We start from the raw sequence: 20,777 nt of genomic DNA on the forward strand, positions 1-20,777 counted from the left end.
GAAGGAGGAAGGACGTCTTTGTCGAGCAGCAGAGGAGAAAAGAAGCAAAAGCGGCGTCTCTGTCACGCTAAGGAGGAATGGTGATGGTGCTTTCTTGTGGGAACAAGCCGGTGATTGGAGGTTGGAAAGGCTAGCTCTTGCTAGAAGGCAACGTCTAGATGTAGGAGTGTGTGGGGGAAGTAGATGAAGTTCATGACCTGCCCATTGAAATAGTCAACCGGTCTAGCCTCCTGTTGAACCAAAACCGCATCTGAACTAATTAGGCCGGTCCAGCCAAGCTAAGCCACACATCACCGGGTGATTGATGCGGAGGTTGTGTTCTGAACCGACCCAAATCGATTCAGTAGGGAGCTTGCTATACCGAACGCGACTGAGATTAGGGTTTCGCCCTCCTAGTTATCCTTTTTTATAAATATATTGTTTTTTGTATTAGGATTTAGTTTCTACTTTGGATATTTCTGTCCAGCTTACTGTCGGCGGTTGTTTTCTTGTTTAGGGTTGTATCCAAATGCGAGAAGGTACTCCAGCTGTAACTCGTATGAAGTGGTGATCCTCTTCAAGGTTTCGAGGGGTGTTCTGGTTGTAGCTCAATCCTGCGGAGATATGTATCCTCACCATTCCCCTACCGTTGTTGATCCTTCCTTCGCCCTGATTACCAATAGCAACCACCCCTATCCATTGTCCTTCCCATAATTCCCCCTCACAACCACTTATTTCCTAACCATAGTTTTACTGCCAGCATTGCTGCCTTGCCGCCAGCCCCAACTCCTATATTTGTTCCATGTTCTATTTGCAACTCATCCTCCCTCTTGTTGACCTAGTTGCAAGGCACTCTACTGCCGCCCTAGCTACCCAACTGCCATCCCCCTACTCCCGTACTTGCTCCAAGCTCTGACCGCAACCCATCCTCCCTCTTGCTGCCTAGTCACAAGCAGCTCTTATGTCAACCGTGCTACCCTGCCGCCAGCCCTACCTGCCCATGTCCAGCCTTCCACTAATTATCTCGACCCTCTCACCACCGTTGTCCATCGACTGTCCTACCGAGCCTTAGTCGGAGATTTGTGTTATGTTGTATTTCTTTTGTGTTTTGAGTCTTGTTTGTAGCCCCTTTGTTATTTGAGTAATAAAATCTACTTTCCTACTTTCCTAACGGATTTTAAGTTAACTCCAGAATCTTCGTTTAAATCCCACGAGTGAGAAAGCTCGTTTATAAAATTACAATTGGTTAATTAGAAATTATTGTTTGAATACAAAACGTTTTATTAGCTTTTTATCAAAACAACACACGGGTGGGGCGGCAGGGTCAAGACAGTGGATATCTCGCGTCCAAAATGAAAGAAAAAATAATTTCCGACCGAAGGAACTCACAAAGGCGAGGGAGAAGGATTCTGTAGCCATTCTCGGCAGTGGAACGGTGCTCTGCCTCATTCTCAAATGGACCCTTAGTTCTACCATCAACTTTGTCACTTCTTTAGATAGAAATGAATAGAGTAAAACTTTTCGTTAGAACATTTTAAACTTTTTAGAATCAATCTAACTACTTAGGCCAGCTTATAGTAACGTGTTTGACACCAAAAAATTTAAAATGACCTCAAAAATTACTTCCCGATACCAATTTTTATCCAAACAAATGACAATGTTGACAATAGAACCAAACTGGTTAATATTTTGATAAGATGATAAACAAAATTAAACATGTGGAAGTTTGGGAATAAACATGAACATGCTTATAAAAAATCTAGGGATCATTTTAATTATACACTCAAAAAATTTTTGTGCATTTTCTGTGGCAGTTGACTTCAATCCTAATGGTGCTAACGAAAAAAATATGCAAGAAAAAACGAGAAGGAATCCAAGATGCCATTTTGCAACATGGAAAATCCCCACTAAAAAATGAGCAAACATTTTCAAATTGGAGCAGAAAAGATATCTTAAACAAAGAAAATATAAGACCGCTGACTTTGACCGGTAAGAACCGTGAAAAATCAAAGCTAGTATTTCGAATATAATAATAAACATAAAAGGCAAAGCAGATCTCATTATGTGTGAACTTGAATCGAACATATTGATCCTAATTCAAAAACTCAAGAGTTCCATAAATATCCAAATGTAAAAAGTCAACCTTCCAAATTTTTGAAAATCACAAGTAACCGGATTCACAATTGCCAGAAAGCTCGCTAAGCTCTGGTTCAAAAAATGACTAGCCCTGTGATGCTGAATAAATTTAGAAGAGAACGGGAGACAGAAAATGTAAGATGATTTGACTTGTGAAAATTCCTGTCCTGAAAGGTGCAAGAATATGTTTTATTTGTATGGGAAAAAAGGAAGCTATGGATTTGATATGAAGAATGAGGAAAGGGAACATACTTCAAAATGTCTTTGGGAGTTATACGTCCATTCAACACACAGTCTAAACACCACCAGGGAATATCCTTCTCATCTAGTGAACCATCTAATTCCGTAATCTTCTTCCGCCAAGAACACCCTTGTGAGTCCTCAGTTATAATGGAAGGAGGAGAAACAGTAGAAAATTCGAATGCAGGGAGCACAAGATGATGATTTTCTGCACTATCATCAGCATCTATTCTTGAATGTGAGCTGTTTTTGCCAGGCATGTCCCTCCCTGGTATTCCATCACCATTAAAGGCTTGTGATCCAGACCGTTGCTTTCTTTTAGTAATCCAGTGAGCTAGCAAACCACGGAGAGTCTCCTGAGCTAGATTAATCTGCAACTTCAAAAGGATAGAATACCAAATGTATATCATTACATAGAGAACTAGGTTATAATTCTTTTAAAAAAAAATTTGAGCATAAGAAATGCCATCATAGTAAAAGTGACCCAAGAAATACTAATTAAAGCAAGTTACCGTAAAAGGACACAATGAGAGTAAAAAAAAGCTACAGCACATGAGAAAGCACAATATAATTTGTTGTGAGACATATGAACAAGCAATTTAATTACTTCATTTATATTATCTGTTCAGCTTCTGCTCCCAAACTAGTCTACTTTTGTGTATTTAAATGCTACAAAGCAGTGAGCCATATGTACCCAATAAGAATGTGACACATTCAAGTTCAAGTATAGAAAGAGCTTTGCATGAAATGGTAACAAACTTATACAGTGAAAGTTAACCTTATTCCTCGGACATGAGTTTTATTTTTAATATTATCCAATGTATCATGTGGCCATTTTTTTTTTTTTTCCATTAAAATAATTATAAGAAGTTTAAATTCATTTGTTAGTTAGTGTGGCCCTCATATTTGTTTAAAGATAGTTTAATCATGTTCAATAGGGCCTATTTTTATAAATAGTGGCCAAATCCTTGTAACTGATAGGTGAAGACGAATAAACAAATTCATTCCATTTGGCAATACTCTTGAGATTTATTATCTCTACTAGGGCTTTTTCATAATTTCTGCTTCTCTACCTTGGCAACCTTCTTTTGAAGCATTATTTTGTCAAATTTTCTCAATACTCTTTCTTTTTTTATTTCCCCATTTCTTCCCTAATTCAAAATTATTCCACAAACAATAACTAAAATTAAAAAAAATAAAATAAAAAAATAATAAATAATAACAAATAAAAAAAACATTAACATCAATCCCACTACCCTATTGGTGGTTAATTTGGTACCATAGGTCAGTGGATGAGCTCAAAAAGTAAAAAAGAGATGGCAAAGAAGAATAATAAAACTCTTTTTCTTTTAACACTCCCACTCAGGATAGATTACCCCACTTAAGATTTCTTCACGCCTTCTTCCTCTCTACCTCCTGCACCTTCATTTGAAGCATTACATACGTCTAATTTTCTCAACCTCCTTCTAACTTTTATCTCTATGGTTCTACCCCATATTAAGTCCTTCCGCTCTCAAAAAAAAAAAAAAAAACAAAAAAACAAACAACAACAATAATAATAATAACTCGGCCACTACCTTGATGTAAACAAGTTGTATACCGCTAGATAACAAGAGAAACTTCAAAGGTTGAAAATGTCAGCTTCTAGTAAACACAGAATTGGAGCTGAAGTAAAAAAATTAACTGGCAGGGATTCCTAATTATATTCCAGATCTTTTCACTTAAAAAAGAATGAATATTAACAAATGTTGTAATGGCTCTATGTTAACTTTGCCTTTCAGAGGACTTGATTGGGTGACAGTTGAAGAGTCATGAGAAAAATTACTCGACACATGACTTGAAGTTAGCAGCAGTTCTATTTGCATTAAAGATATGGAAGCATTGTTTGCATAAAGACAAATATGAAGTATTCATAGATCACCAAAACTTGAATATATTTTTAGACAGAAAGAGCTGAAAATAAGTCAAATTTCTCATTAAAGATTATAATTTACATATACATTAGTACCGAGGGAAAGCAAAGATAGTTGCAAATGTGTTGAGCAAAAAAAGCAAGCAGTGGTACTAACTGGGTAATTACAAGGAAAGAAGAATTAATTAAGATAAAGAGCATTTGAAGTTATCACTAGTTGTACTAAATTATGAAATTTTTGCATTATTAAATCAGATGTTAAATCAGCAACTCTGAAGGACAGAATACAAGATGCATTAGAACAGGATGTCGAGTTCCATAGAATATTAGACCAAATGAATACAAGTCAGATGGAGAAATATGGGATCGATGGAAAAAAAAGGTTGAAGTACAAGAATAGAATTTGTATTTCTACTGTGAATGATTGATTAAAAAAATTATGCATGAGACACATTACTCGAATATACGATACATACATAAAGTAATAAAATGTATTAGGAGATTAAAGGCTTATTCTGGTGGTCAGGATTAAAGCACAACATAACAGAGTTTATCGCAATGTGCCATACTTGAAAGACGATTAAGACTAAGCATATGAAGCCTAGTGGGTTGTTGCAACCATTGTACATCCCATAATAGAAATGGGAAAAAATTATTATGGATTTTGTAATTGGGTTATCTCGATCAAAGCATGGTTGTGAAGCTATATAGGTGATTATTGATCGTCCGACCAAATCTGCACATTTCATGTCTATCAAACAGATGCATTATGTTGAAAAGTTGGTTGGAACTTATGTAAATGAAATCGTACGACTACATGAAAACCTAAATTCAATTGTTTCAGATGGGGACAAAAGAATCACATCTAGATTATGGAGAAAAGTTCAAGAGGTTTTGAGTATATAACTAACGTTTAGTATAGCTTTTCATTCTCAAACAAACGGTGAATCAGACAGAATGATTCAAACATTAGAAGAACTGCTTTAACTTGGTGTACTAGATTTTGGTAGAAATTGAGAAATACATTTACCCTGATAAAAATGCCTAAAATAATGGTTTCTTGACCAATATGGGTATATCTTTTTAAAAAGCTCTATATTAAAGAAAATATAAACCATCACTTTGTTGGGCAGAAACTGGTAATGAGTTAGTGGATTAAATCACTAAGAAAATTAGGTTGATTAATGATAGATAATGGCAGTTCACGAATGACAGAAAAAATATTATGATGCTCATCACCAACTAGTGGAATTTGAGATAGAAGAAATTGTTTTTTTGAAAATTAGTCCCATGAAAGGTGTTAAACAATTTGAAAAATCTAGAAAATTCAGCCCATGATATGTTAGTCCATATGAGATCAAGGAGAAGATTGGGAAAGTTATTTATAGTCTTGTTTAGGGTTTAGGGTTTAGGGACCAACACATATGTATGAGATATATAATGTATTTCATATCTCCTTACTACGAAAAATATATTGTTGATGAGGCTAATAAGTTTGTCACAGATCTCATAGACATTCAACCCGATCTGACCTCTATAGAAGAATCAGAAAGAATTATAGGCTGTGATGTGAAGCAACTCAGAAATTAAAAAAAGAAAAAAAAAATTCATATATTATGAAAGCAAGGAATAGAAAGAGATGTCATATGGAAAAAAGAACCATTTTTGAGAAAATGTCATCTACATTTATTCAATTAAGGTTGAATTATATTCTTTACATTTCGATGACGAAATTTTTATAAGGGGAGAATATAATAATCAACACTTAATTTGTATTAACTTAATTTAAAAAAAAAATAAATTCACCTATTACAACACTCATGGAAAACTATACAAGGGCTTATCCCCTCCTTTCCTCTCATTAGAACCCAGCATGTGTGTGTGTGTGTGTGTTTGTGTGTGTGTGTGTGCGCGCGAGAGTGAGAGAGAGAGTAGGTGCCATAAGCGGGAGGAAATCGTGCCTTAATCAAAGAAAATAAAGAAAGTGGTTAAGTGTGAGCTTATTTGCACGTGAACAACCCGAGCGGCTTTTTCGAGTGGTTTGAAAACTTTTCATGCTCGAAATAAGCTCGAGCAACTCGCTGGAGCCCTTCGACATGGGTGTTACGCCCAGTCAAGTAAGTGTATCGCTGATAACAAGAAGGGGGGAAATCGAAGCCCGCACAAAGAAGGGAAAACCACACATTTCCACGTTTGAGAGAGGTTGTGCGGCCTATAGGGGAACTCGACTGAGCCCTCAATACTCTTGACGTCAAGTGAAGCTCATGTGAAAGTCTATCTTGCAAGCTTAAGACGCTCGGACGAGCCCTAGCACGGTGTGAGATGTTCTACCGAGTGGCACCTCCCGCATACTTGCAGAACCTTCCACCCCAGTATGCCTTAGACACAAAGACAAGGCATTTTAATGAGAAGAAAGAAAAGAATTTGTGTGTTTAGCTAAAGATTTTAAACCAATACTATGTAATTTTTATTCTTTAAAAATTCTAAAGAATTTGAAGAAACTTCATCAAATTTAAAACTGAAATTAATTAAATTATGTTAAATTTCTTATAGGGCCTTTGTGTGGCATCTAAAAAATAGTAAAAAAGAATTGTGCTTCATGGGAAGGAATTTTATGTACAAAAACAATTTCAATGATTAAATGTTGTTTAGTGCTAAGCTAAGTTAAAAATGTAACAACCCTAAGTTTAGAAGCTTAATTTAGTTGCTCCTATCACAAATATTCCAATATATGTTTAGAAAAGCCACCGAATCATGAATTGGAAACTTTATGTATTAAAATTTTATATAGTGAAATATATTAATATTAATTTATGAAATAGCAATACCATAAGAAAGTTATGTTGTTAAAATCCTTAGTTCAATATTTCAGAAATGGCCAATTAAGAAGAGAAACTATAAGAGAATTATATCTAATAAAAATATGAATAGTGAGAATTAATATGAAAGAAAGACAAATGAATATTAGCTGACCAAATCTAAATTTTTACTATAGGTACACCTAAAAATTAGTCGCTTTTGAGGAAAAGGCGATCGACTGCAGATGGACAAATATGTTTTTATTTTGCAATAATTCTTTTTATGAAAGCAATTGCAACTATTTTTACTGCCATCAATATCTCTTTTAAAATGCAAAATTTCAGGTTTTTAAATGTTAAATAAAAGAAAAAAAAAAACATAACAAAGGTATGCATAAGTGGAGCCACCCCAAGATGATAACGGCAGAAGATACAATATACTCGTGCACGTTAAATAGAATTAAAAATGGAAATGGTTGTCTACTTTTTAGGTGGGTTTTAGAAAATGTTAAACGTATACTTCTAATATAAAATGAGACAGTGTTTACGACTGAAATATATTATAAATGAAATGAATAAAACTAACCAGAAAATTGATTTCTTTACTGTTTTCTTTTTACTGCTCATGGAGTTTAAATTGCTTGCCATATTTTTAGAAAATATTTTAAAAGTGAGAATTATAGTAATTTAAAAATATTTTACCCGTTGAGCAATTTAGCTCACACTTTTAACTGCTAAATTTATTCAAGAAAACATGCTATAGAATATATGGATTCTAAAAAATATGTGTATACCGCTATGGAGCTCAAACTGATATATATTGCATTCAAATTCTTATTTTCTATCAGTTGGAAAAATTTTAAATATGTATAATTTGTTTGAAAATTAAAAATTTATGAGATAGAATAGCTCTTATGTATTTGGATTAAATTTATAAAATGAAAAAGTTTAGATAATTTCCTACATCCGACAGTCAGTTTACGCCTTAGTAATCTAGTCTTTTGGACCGAATCATCACACATTTAAGTAAATAGTTTGACAAAAAAGTAGCTCCTTAAAATATTTGCTTCTCTATATCTTCATCCTAAAGTTCTTATATTTAAGGCCCATGATTTTCATTTTAAAGTTAGCTTTAAGCAATGCTAACCTTTGATATTTCTAATAAGCTTTCACTAACAATAAGCATATCATCAACATAGAAAATAAATTAAACCATTTTTAAGGCTACATTAAAAAAATATAAGAATCATAATTATTTCTTTTCAAAGTAATTTCCAGCATAAAATTATCAAACTTCATGTACCACATTTGTGAAAATTGCTTAAAAAGACTTTCTAAGAAGGCTTATCTGAATTTTAACTCGAAAGTCAATGAAACCATAAGGTTGCTTCATTTATATTATTTTTCCAGATCTCCAAGAAAAAACATTGCCTTCACATCCATTAGTTGAGCACATGTGAAAATGAAAACATAGATTTGAGAACTTAATCCTCACTAGAATCAAATTCTATAATGCATACTAACTCGATATTTTCATCTCCCTCCTCAACCATAATTTGTCTTTTTTCTTTTCCTCTAGACATTCATTTTCCTTTCTGGGTGCATCTTCATGAAGTGACCTTCATGGGCAAATGAGGAAATCCTTTTTGAACTTTGACTGCGATATTAATTGATTCTTATTGCTAAAATTGCTTTTCTTTATTCTTCCGTTCGTCATAAGGCTATCATTAAAATTGTCTTTCATTATTCTTCCATCCGTCATCAGGCTATCACCAATATTTTCATCATGACTCACACGATTTTAGGTTCGAGCAAAAAACAACTTCTTCTGTTGCCTTGGAACAAAGAGATTGCTTCTTCCAAAGGTAACCCTTCTTTTGAAAGTCTAAACCTTGACTCGCTCATATTTGAAATTTAATCTAACAAGAAATTCAAATAAATATTTAAAAATATATATGCATTTAAAGTGACCACATCTTTTAGCCACTACATCTCAAGTACCAAACAGTGACTCGGCTCTTTACATAAACTTCTAAAAAAAATAGCATATTCAATCATTTCTTCCCCAATTAATTCCAACAGTCAACAATTTAACTTCACGCACTTAAGCAGCATGATGAGATGTTGAATAGGTGCTGAAGATGGAATCCAATATCTCTTTTACAGCAATAAAAAACAAATAGATATCACTAATGGATGAATCCATTGAATCCCATATACAGGGCTTGATCAAAGAGTCAGCTCCATGCCACGCTTAAAGCATTGGATCACCTTTCCTCAGCCTAGCCTTGAGAAGATGATTAAGACTTCATTTACTCTTTAAATGTGTTCTCGCAAATTGAAACCACTCATGGTAATTCTTTTCATTCAACTGATAGATAACTTTGACGCTCTGCAAGTTTTCTCTCACTTGATGGAAGTTGATTTCATCCGATTGAACAGTGATTTTTATTGAAAAAGCAATCTCAAACAATTCCATATCCACTTCCATCAATATTCCAACGAGAGCCCAGCAATTCTTCACTTTTCTTACTCAGTTCATGCCACCTCAATAATCAGTGCAATTATTATTATCACCTCACCAATCTATGAACTATCCTAACTATAAATAATTTAATATTTATTTTTCATCAACTAATTGTTGTATAATTTCTACCAGAGGTTTTCTTAAACATATAAAAACATCACAAATAATGAAATGACTAACACAAACAATTTTCTCCAGATCTTTTCATGATATCAGAGTAATGGGCATTCTTCTTAGTATTGCTTATGTTGCAGCCTTCAATGTTGCATTGCCCAGAAGGCTAGAATTTCCAACCTCCATTGTTACAGATCTCTTTCAATCTACCAAGTCTTCTCGTATGTGGTTTTCAACGCTACAACTGCATTTTTATTCTCCTTTCTTTGCAACTAATTACTACAACATTTTTTCTTAGCATGGATCATAAAAATAGTCTCTTAATTTAGTGTTAGATTAGAACCAAGATCAGCAACACAAATCCAATGAACGAATAACAAGACATTCATTCCAAACATCATTGGAACGAAAGAAATATCCTCATGTAGTCACAATTAGTCAGCACCGTCTTGAACAGGAGAAAATTTTGGCCATCTACTTCCACAGGACCTCTGCAAGACAACAAAAAAATTCAACATATATGAACAAGACAATGTTGATCCCCTAGTTATTGAACTTCATGGTTCCTAAAGTGACATCGACATGTTCATTCAACACGTAAAAAAGGGTATGATAAATCAAACGCATTCCACAATCTACTGTGGTCAAGATCTATGAGATCAAAACTAAGACCATAGCTACACGCAAGAACAGTATGAATCAACAATGAATGCTCCAGTCTACTAAAAGACCGATGAGGAAGTATAATTATAGTGCAGACACAGGGAATCCTTAAAATATTTGTTAAAAAGTGTGAAATGTTGATCTTCTAGTTAGATTAAAAGTTATTTAACATTGTAAGGGCAGATCCTCTAAATAAGTAGTCATCATTCGAAAGGAATGAATATAAGTTATAATTGCTAATAAAACCACTGAATGTTTGACGCTAATCATAAAGGTTGTCCATGTAAAACATCCTGATTCAAAACTCTCCTCTTCAGAGGAGCATAAAGAGTCACACTCAAAAAAGACAGCCAGAAGAGATTTCAAATGATGTACATACAGCAAACAAGCTCAATGCATAAAAAAAATGATGAAAACATGCAAAAAGCTCAATAAATAGGGATGTCTATTTCAATTCAAAAAACCTTCATAGAAACAGCTAAATTACTCATTGAAGCTGTTTTGATCAACCCTTGGAAGAAGCTTTTGAAGGAGTATGTGATACCCAGCTTTAACCAAACTAAGTAAATTCTACTTGGGGGCCATTTGGCATCACTGCTATCTTTTATTTTCTAATTTTTTTTATTTTTATTTTATTTTATATATGTTTTGATTTGAATTAGAATATGTTTGGTTATTCGATGAAAGTATAGTTGTTTTTACAAACACTCAAAATTGTTTCTAGAAATATGTTAATTTATTTTAGAAATAAAAAAATAAACTAAACAAACATGTTTTTCAAAACAAAAATAAAAATAAAATTAATCCCAAACAAGCACTTAATATTTAAAAATACCTTTTTTTTTTGTTTTGGAGTCCTCGAAACTCACCCCAACAATATAATAAAATTTCACATTTTGTATCAATCAAATTAATATATATAGCATTATATAATATAATTGATTTAATTAAATTAATTAAATAAATCATAATCACTGACTAATCTAATCCATGATATTGTAATAATTCCCTAACCCCACATTCTGCTACATGCAATGGGCGGATGGAACAGATGGTAGGGATTTAAAATAAATTAAGATTATAATCTATATATATAATACATTTACTTTCTCCCAGTACCCTTCTCCCATAGCTCCTTCTTTGGGACTCACGTTTGGGTGAGACAGCTGAGGACTGAGAGCTCACTGCTCTTGGGTTGGTGCAGCAAGGGAAAATCCAGAAAGGAAAATAAGGATAGGAAGAGAAAGAAAAGAAACGGAAGGAAGATTTCAGGCAATAAAATTGATATTTGATGTAAGAATTTGATTTAGACTCTTTCATTTAAATAAGTTGAAGCGGGGAATAGCATTTGCCCCAAGTAGAAGCGAGGAATAGCACTTGACCAGGTGTGTTCAAAATTGGGGGAACCTTTTAAGTGTTTGAATGAGGAGAGACCAAATTGAGGTAGAAATGAAATTAAGCTTCGTGATGCTACATTAAGTTTAATTTAAAAATTTTCCAAAATTTTGGGAAAATTGTAATTTACAGCCTGCATAAACTAGGTGAAGAGCTCGAGACGAACCCGAAGAGACTCATCATAGGGTTAACCCGGCAACCCAGGTGCTATAATCAAGTGCTAAATTAAAAATAAAAGTGATCTTTAGGATCATTAATTACTAATGTTGATTGACATATTCATTTATTGTATAATTGGCACCAATAAGTGGCATTTAGAAATTCTTTCGTACCATTGCGTACCTATATATTTTATATAAAAGCAAACTGAAATATAAAATGTTAATTTTACGGATCTCATTATATTCTTGTTCAAATTAAATTAAATGATTTGCTTGCAGATACATACACAAATAAAAATTGCATATAAAAATAATCATTATATGTAAATGATCAAAAGAAAATCATGAGTGTGGTGATAAGAAGACATATTGATGACCTGTGCAAGGCAAAAATTTTAATAACATGAGATTGAATAGGTAAATGACTCAATTCCTGATACTTCCCATTGAGATTGGAGCGAAAATTTTCTATTAGGAGGTCAAAGATTCAATTCCTGACACTTCCCATTGAGATTGGAACGGATATTTTCTATTAGTAGGTCAATTCCTGACACTTGCCATTGAGATTGGAGAGGATATTTTATATTAGGAGGTCAATGATAAGTGTTATGTTTGGGACGATCAACCTTCATCAATGAATTTTATTGTAGCTAATCAGTTGGATGAAAATCCGAGGAAATGAAATAAGTTAGGGCCTATGTAAATACAAGGTGGCATTATTGAGACAAAAAACTCATTAGAAAAGGAAAGTGAAAGTAAAAGCTTACATAATATTGTATATTCCAATGATTGAAAACAATGTCGGTGGAGGAAGACAAACCTTTATCAATGATTTTTATTGTAGCTAATCAGTTGGATGACAATCCGAGAAAATGAAAAAAGTTAAAAGCATATGTAAATATAATGTGGCATTATTAAGACAAAAAACTCGTTAGAAAAAGAAAGTAAAAGTAAACGCATACATAATATTGTATATTGCAACGATTGAAAACAATGTCAGCGGCAGTTCGTTTTGTATTGACCACTGCATCATTTATTACATTTAATGTCTCCTGTACTATTATATAGACAGGCATGTTATTATTCCCCGTGTTACTCATACTAGCTGCTAACTAGCATGCATGTTCCTTCCATGTCCATCGAATCTTTATTTTTAATTAATTATCTCACTGTGCTTGTAATGTATCTTATATTACCTTGTGCTTTCCAGGGAGGAAAAAGGAGCAAATGGGAAATTAGTTGGGTAAAATAATTTTTGCAAAATGATTATTTGACAACTTTTGTAGTGTGAACGTTTTATATGTAATTTTATAGTAGCTCTGTATATGGTTTGAAAATGATTTCCACATGCTTTTCTGTAAAGACTGATATGAATTGATGATTGAGATTACGAAACATAAATATCTCTGGGTGAAGGTTGAGTTAGATTAATCATCTGCCCCCTTGGTCCTAATTTGTGCAAACCAAGACAAGCCTTGGTGGAATTTGAGTCTGATTGAGTCGTCATCCTCTGCTACACATAGGTTTGACCTTAGGGGGGTTCAGCTGTAGTGTGACAGAATCCTTTAGAGATTCCTAATAAGTTTTAGAATATTTTTTTGAGGTTTTGAGTGCTGTAAATACCTCATATAATTAATATAAAATGAATGGATCAATCAACTTAAAAAATTTCCTTGCAAAATCATTTATGAGTTTTGAAAAGCAATTTTCTTTAAGCATTCAGCAATGAACGATCAAAAGCAGATACTTAAAGGAGCTCTTTTTTCTGCTTAATATCTTATGGCATTCAATCTCTTATGCTTTATTGTAATTTTGATTATCATTTGAGTGGAACTTTGTGAAGATTAAGTCCATCCTTACGCTAAACTAAAACTATCTAAAAAAATCTCTCCGCCTCCTCAAGGATTAAAAAATTGAACTTGAAGTTGCAACCTCCAATCCTCCGTTACAAAACTGATTTTCATATTTATATCTTGAAATTTCTTTATATGTTTATGTAAAATTTTTCACCTTTTCTGTTACACAAAATAAAAAAAACAAATTTAATCACAAGCTCCCATTTTCTACTCTCATATATTCAAGGCTGTCAATTTGGCTCGTTGTTTGCAAATACCTTGTCATATATACTCTCATATATATACTCTCATATATATATACTGTCATATATATATGTATGTACATACATGTACATATGTATGTATGTACATACATGTACATATCCATGTACATGTATGTACATACATGTACATGTATGTATATATCTATATGTATGTACATATCTATACATACATATACATATATGTATGTACATACATACATATACATATATGTATGTACATACATACATATACATATATGTATGTACATACATACATATACATATATCTATGTACATACATACATATACATATATCTATGTACATACATACATATACATATATCTATGTACATACATACATATACATATATCTATGTACATACATACATATACATATATCTATGTACATACATACATATACATATATCTATGTACATACATACATATACATATATCTATGTACATACATACATATACATATATCTATGTACATACATACATATACATATATCTATGTACATACATACATATACATATATCTATGTACTATATATATAATATAACGAAAAAAACCCTAACCGGCCTCCCCATTCCTGTCTAGAAACCTCTCGCGTTCGGCTGCCTCTCCGAGTCTCCCTCTTGCAACTCTACTTCTCTCAAAATCCCCTCAGCCGCGACAGCTTAGGGTTTGTCGTCTGTGTTTGTCATCTAATCTCTACTTCTACTTCTCCTTCGATAGGAAGTCTTGGCTCGATTGCTCAGTATTCTTGCTTGGTTATTCTGAAAAATCCCCTCGACCGCGATAGCTTAGGGTTTGCTCTTTTTCTTCCTCTTCCTTTTCCTCTTTCGAGTCACTTTCCTTCTTCCGATTCCTCCAATTTCGAGCCGAACTCGAGCCAGAAAATATTATTCGAGCCGAACATGAACACTCCCTTCACGGGTCATTTCGAACATAAGCTGATTTCGAACACGAGTTTATATTGAACGAGCCAAACACGAGCCGATCCTGAGCTCGCTCGTTTATAGCCCTACATATCTTATTCAAAAAAACATATGTTTGGACTTATACGGCTTTGGTGTTTAACATATATGATCTTAGCTCATGTGGTGTGCTAATCTACTTATTTTAAAGTCTACAAGCTACAACACTTTCTCGCATCTAGTCTTATCTATCAAAATATTATACACTTCCTTGTATATTTATTTTCCACATTACTATCCTGTTTAATTTTAAAGGTTTGAATTTGAAGAATTTTGAATGAAGTCAAAAATGTCTCATTGCACACCCAATTCAACCCACCCACTAAGTGCTTTCTCCATAGTAGATAATTATTCCGTAAGCAAAATGTGCTAAAACTAAAATACAAAATGCAATTACCTTTAAATCTTCAGGTGCTCCAGGAATATTCAAGTCAGCAGCATACATCTCTGCGGAAAAACATTGAGGAGTATCCAAGTGGATTGACAAGCTACCAAGCCGCGTATCCACAGTAAGCCAAGCGGAATGCTCACCTGTATAGAAATCCAAAAGGAGAAATTCTAAACAGATTGAGGAAAAATAAAAATACGAAGCTAATCCTAATCAATTTTCAAATGTAATACCATTTCAAACAGCTCCTTTTTTTTATCCTCGAACGAAATCTACAGGAATATTTATCCAGAATTAGTAAAGACAAGTAAGCAAAACAAACGTAATAATGAAATCTAGCTCGCAAGTTAACATATATGCACTTGAGCGTGTTCAACCAATTAAATATCCCAAGTCAGAGGAAAAAAAGGATTTTTCCTGCTTGCACATGTATTGCAAGAGGTCTTTTACAAGCGAACACAACTAGTTTTGTCAAGCTTATTGACTCAAACAAGTTTAGTTCTACAATTTGAAGGTTTCTAATTTCATGCATATGAACAGCTGAGACGTTCATGGCTAAAATTAAATTAAGCCAGTTAAAATTGAACAAGTACAATGGCCAAATACCATGTTTGAGAACATCAACTTTCCAGTTAACGATGATCAAACATGCAAGTCAAAAAAATGTATATCATATAAATATTCGAGTTATAAAGGTGGTGAAAAAAAAACCAAAATGTACCCAGGCTATTGTATGTTTTGGTCCTAAATATTTTCAAATGTTCAACTCACTCTCTCAATTCACCAAATTTGATCTAATTTGGTTCAACTGCCAATTTGTCACTTCTTATGATGGAAACTGGTGAAGAGAAACTTCTCATAAGGGAATTTAGAAATTTAGTAATTTTTACAGTTAACTCATCATTTTGAATTTGCATTAAATCGTGAGATTGATCCTAAAAAAGACTAATGAAAAGATTTCTTCCACCAAGTTTTATCCAAAGAGACGGTCAAGTTTACAGTAGTACCAAATTGATCTAGATTTAATGAATTAAAAAAGACTAAATTACATGCCACAAAAATCTAAAACTAAAATGAACAAGCCTAACAAATCTAGAAAATCTTATGAACAATAACTCTAAAGGTTACTATCATGCTTAAAATTATTTATTTCAACCATTTTGAAAAAGTATGTCACGCAGGGCTTTAGAGAGGAACCAACCGGTCCTCAAGAGGGGAGGGTAGCGACCCCGCCTTCCCTCTTCTTCCTTTCCCATCTTTCCTTTCCTCCTATTCCCTCTTTCCTTTTCCCATCTTTCCTTCCCAGCACTTCCAATTCTGAATTTCTATTATTTTTATTAGTCTTTACCTATTCTAAATTCTTTCTATCATAAACATTACCTAAATTATGAATTCTAACAAATTTATTTTATTCCTTATTATAAAACATTGCTTATTATATTACATTTATTAATTAAAAGTATTGTCTCAAATAAGTCCTAAACCCTCTTATATATAGGGGTTGTTTTGCTTAGGGGAAAAGGTCATTTGTTGCTTAAGAACACAGCATTTTGTTTGGACAGCCACCGGGGTCCTGTTTCCCCCTTCGAGGGATGTATCTGAAGGCAAGGATGTGCTCTAGTTGTTCCTCGTCCTAGGTAGAAACCATCTAGAAGGGTCCAAGGCATTTATCTTATTGTAGGTCCATTTTCCTTCTGTTGTTCCATCATTCCAGCCACCGTTGCTCCTTCCTTCCCGCTGCCAATCACCAGCCTGCCCTCATCCAGCCACCGCAGCCCCTCCTACTCTTCCCCCGCAGCTATACAACACTACTCCAACCCCCACAGCCCGCCTGGCCTTCCCCCGCAGCTGTCCAGCATTCCTCCCACCCATTGCAGCCCTCCTACTCTTCCCCATGGCTGCCCAGCACTCCTTCGACCATCGCATCCTTCTCCTATTGTTGCTGCCACCGCAAACCTCTTATACCACCCCCTTACAGTCTCCGACTGTGTCTTCTCCTGCGAATATATTTTATTCTTTGTGTTTGTTTGTCAGTATTTCCTGCTTTCCAAGTGTTTTTGTAAGCTCTTTCAATTTAGCAATAAATTGTGTTTCTTTTGTGGTTTAGGCTGCCTCCTCCAACCCAACCCTAGTCCTAACATAAGGTTTCCTAACGTTCGCCATAACCAACAAAATTTCCTTCCTACCACCCAATACTCGTTCCACTACCACATGTTCCTAAGCCTAATTCCCCTCGCTGATTTTTAAAATCAGCAACCTTGACCCAATTATTTTTTACCCTCTTTCACCTCTACTAAAGTATTTTTCATTCCAATTCCTAGACCCTAACCATGCCACCATTGAGATACATGCCCGAGTCTTCCTGGGAGGAGATACGGCAAGAGAACCGTCAACTTCTACAGTGGATTACGGACATAGAAGATGAAACTCAATTGAAGACTGCACTCGATCGTGATCTGAAAGGTCGAAGAGGGAAACGAGAAGATATAAAGATGAAACAGGAAACACAAAGTCAGTTCCTACCAACTTACAACCGTCAAAAGTCACAGACTCTAGCTTCTGAAGTGGAGAGACCTTATCACCAAACGACCTCCCTTGCTACTAGCCAGCGAAGCCAATCTACAAAACTGTCACAGCCACAAAATGTTGCAAATGTCGCAACTTTGGACATGTTGAAGCAGAATGCACAACCAAGGGAGTGATCAACAAGAGCGTCATCAAAAAGTTAGGTAATGACACCGCAGGCACTGTTGGTGAGGAAAAAAACGAGAACCAACTTCCAGTTGAAAAGATAAATGATAATCCAGAATAAAGATGCATATTTCAAAGAGAATCCATAATTGTCAGCCAACAAGGAAGAGACGCAGCCAATTCTAGTTGACCCCGAGATGAGATTCTGACTGGGGTAATAGTAGTCGTTCGGAAAGGCCGTAACCTTGATGTAACAAGCATTCATGCAGAGGATGAAGTGGTGGTACCTCGAGCAACTGTTTCACAAACGGTGAGAGGAACATCAGCAGGACTAGCTTGAGATATCAAAAATGGGCATGAGTTTGAGGAGTCGACCGCTGATACAGGACCACCACAAATTAGAGCATTGTACATTTTTCAAATGTATAGACCCCTTCCTGTGTTACCCTTATGGGGGTAGGTCCAACATTCCAAAAATGGGGTCATTTTCTGCCATGTCGAAAATATTACGGGAGATTATTCATAGGTCATTTTCAATCCAACATCGTACTCATCGCCAGATGTTCTGAAAGAAGAGATGAATCCCAATTTTGTAATGGGGACCTAGGAGCTTGATGGGATGAAAATTATTCAATGGGATCCAAGTCGTATCAGTAAAAAGGTCTCTCCTGAAGAGGTTCTAGTGAGGTGCAGCCTGCCACAAATTTAAGCTCACTATTGATCTCACCTTCCATACCGGTTCCTCATTTGCACTCAGCCGATTGGGAGGAATGGAAGAAGCAGTTTACCGTTTGAATGGCTCAATTCCTTAGTGGTGAGAATACCCATCTACCTACAGTTCCAGCTCAGGGCGTATCAAAGAGGGATGAAAACTTATACTACCAAAGTGTGTTTTGGAACGACAACGCCTACAAGATTGACCTACCAGGAGACTCCAACATGTCATCCACGTTCAATGTCGTAGATCTGACACCATACCTGAGGATCCAAAAGCTTCGACAAATGAGGTTGAAACTCCCCCAACCCCGGGCAACTGAAGCGGAGCTTTGGAGAGGAACCAGCCGGTCCTCAAGAAGAAACCACTTATTTCCTCTTTCCTTTTCCCATCTTTCCTTACTAGCAATTGCCAATTCTGAATTTCTATTATTATTATTAGTCTATCTATTCTGAAATTTTCCTATTATAAACATTCTCTTAATAACGAAATCTTATTATTTTTATTATCTTCCTTATTTTAAAACATTTGCATATTATATTTTATTTCTTAATTAAAAACATTGTCTAACATAAGTCCTAATCTCTCTTATATATAGGGGTTGTTTCGCATAAGGGAGGTCTTTTCTTGCTTAAAAATTCAGCGTTTTGTTTAAACAACCACCGGCGTCCTGCTTTCCCCTTCGAGGGATGTATCCAAAAGCAAGGAAGTACTTCAGATATCCCTCCTAGAGGTGATCGTCTTCAAGGGTTCGAGTGGAGCTCCGGTTGTAGCTCAAACCCGAGGAGGCATTTATCTTACCGTACATTCGTGTTCCTGTTGTCATTCCATCATTTCAGCCACCACCGCTCCTTCTCGTTGCCAATCACCGGCCTGCCCTCATCCAGCCACCGCAGCCCCTCCTGCTCTTCCGCCGCAGTTGTCTAGCACTCCTCAAACCCCTGCAGCACGCCTGCTCTTCCCCTCCTGCTCTACCTCACGGCTATCCAACACTCCTCCCACCCATCGCAGCCCTCCTGTTCTTCCCTACGGTTGTCCAACACTCCTCCAACCACCCAACACTCTCTTGTTGTTGTTGCCACCGCAGCCCTCTCATACCACCAACACCTCACAATCTCTGTTTTCGTCGTCTCCTGCGGATATCTTTTATTATTTGTGTTCATTTGTCGGTATTTCCTGTTTTTCAACTGTGTGTTTGTAAGCTTTTTAAACTCGGCAAGAATATTGTGTTTATTTTGTTGTTTGGGGTTCCTCTTCCGGTACCAATATGAAAACAAAAAAACAAAATAACCTCAAAGTTCAAAAATAAATTAGCAAAAAACAAAGCTCTGGTAAAGGAGATTATTCATTTAAAAGTTAACATTGAATGCATTTAACATAAAAGCATATGCTAAAAAAAATATAAAGAGGGTAATACATCCGGAGAAGATTGAAAATCATATACCAAGCTTTTTTTTACATGACAGAACTAGTACATAATCCTTTTTTTAAGAAAAGAGACTTCGATAGAAATTTTTCTCAAAGAAAAAACCAAACAAGAATCACAATATTGAGAGAAGTAATAGATTTTCAAATCGAAATGCAAGCGGTAATAAGAATACCCCTAATTTTAGGAATGAGTTGAAGGAATAGAAAGAAAATTTTCATTGTGCTTGATCAAATCAACCCAAGAGTAAGGCTGTCAACGATCTGATTTCAAGCCGAGCTAGGATCGGCTCAAATAGATTTAGTGAGGCGTAAAATTGTCTTGTGGCTCGTTATATTTGATTTCGAGCAGAGCCGGCTCGAAATTGAATCGAGCTCAATCTGGCTTGAAATTGAAACGAGCTGGCTCAAATTGAGTTACTGGTATCCATTTTAGCTCAAAATCAGTTCAATCCATCTAAAATTAAGCTATTTAAATCCGTTTCGACACGAAATCAACTTGAAATTGGTTTGTGGCTCGCTATATTCAATTTTACTTGGTATTATATATACAT

General features: G+C 35.0%; 1 protein-coding gene across 1 annotated transcript in view; it reads right to left on the reverse strand.

Moving 5' to 3' along the window:
• The window catches only part of LOC110023833 (WD repeat-containing protein 48), a 79,499-nt gene that overhangs the window by 23,048 nt on the left and 35,674 nt on the right, over positions 1–20,777 (reverse strand). The window contains exons 14-16 of the mRNA XM_020723446.1: positions 15,626–15,664; positions 15,402–15,530; positions 2,368–2,726 (exon numbers count right to left, since the gene is read on the reverse strand). Coding sequence (XP_020579105.1) covers positions 2,368–2,726; positions 15,402–15,530; positions 15,626–15,664 — 527 coding nt within the window. The remainder of the gene's footprint in view (positions 1–2,367; positions 2,727–15,401; positions 15,531–15,625; positions 15,665–20,777) is intronic.

This window comes from Phalaenopsis equestris, unplaced genomic scaffold (genome assembly GCF_001263595.1).
Source record: "Phalaenopsis equestris unplaced genomic scaffold, ASM126359v1 Scaffold000002, whole genome shotgun sequence".
In the NCBI taxonomy this organism is placed as follows: Eukaryota; Viridiplantae; Streptophyta; class Magnoliopsida; order Asparagales; family Orchidaceae; genus Phalaenopsis; species Phalaenopsis equestris.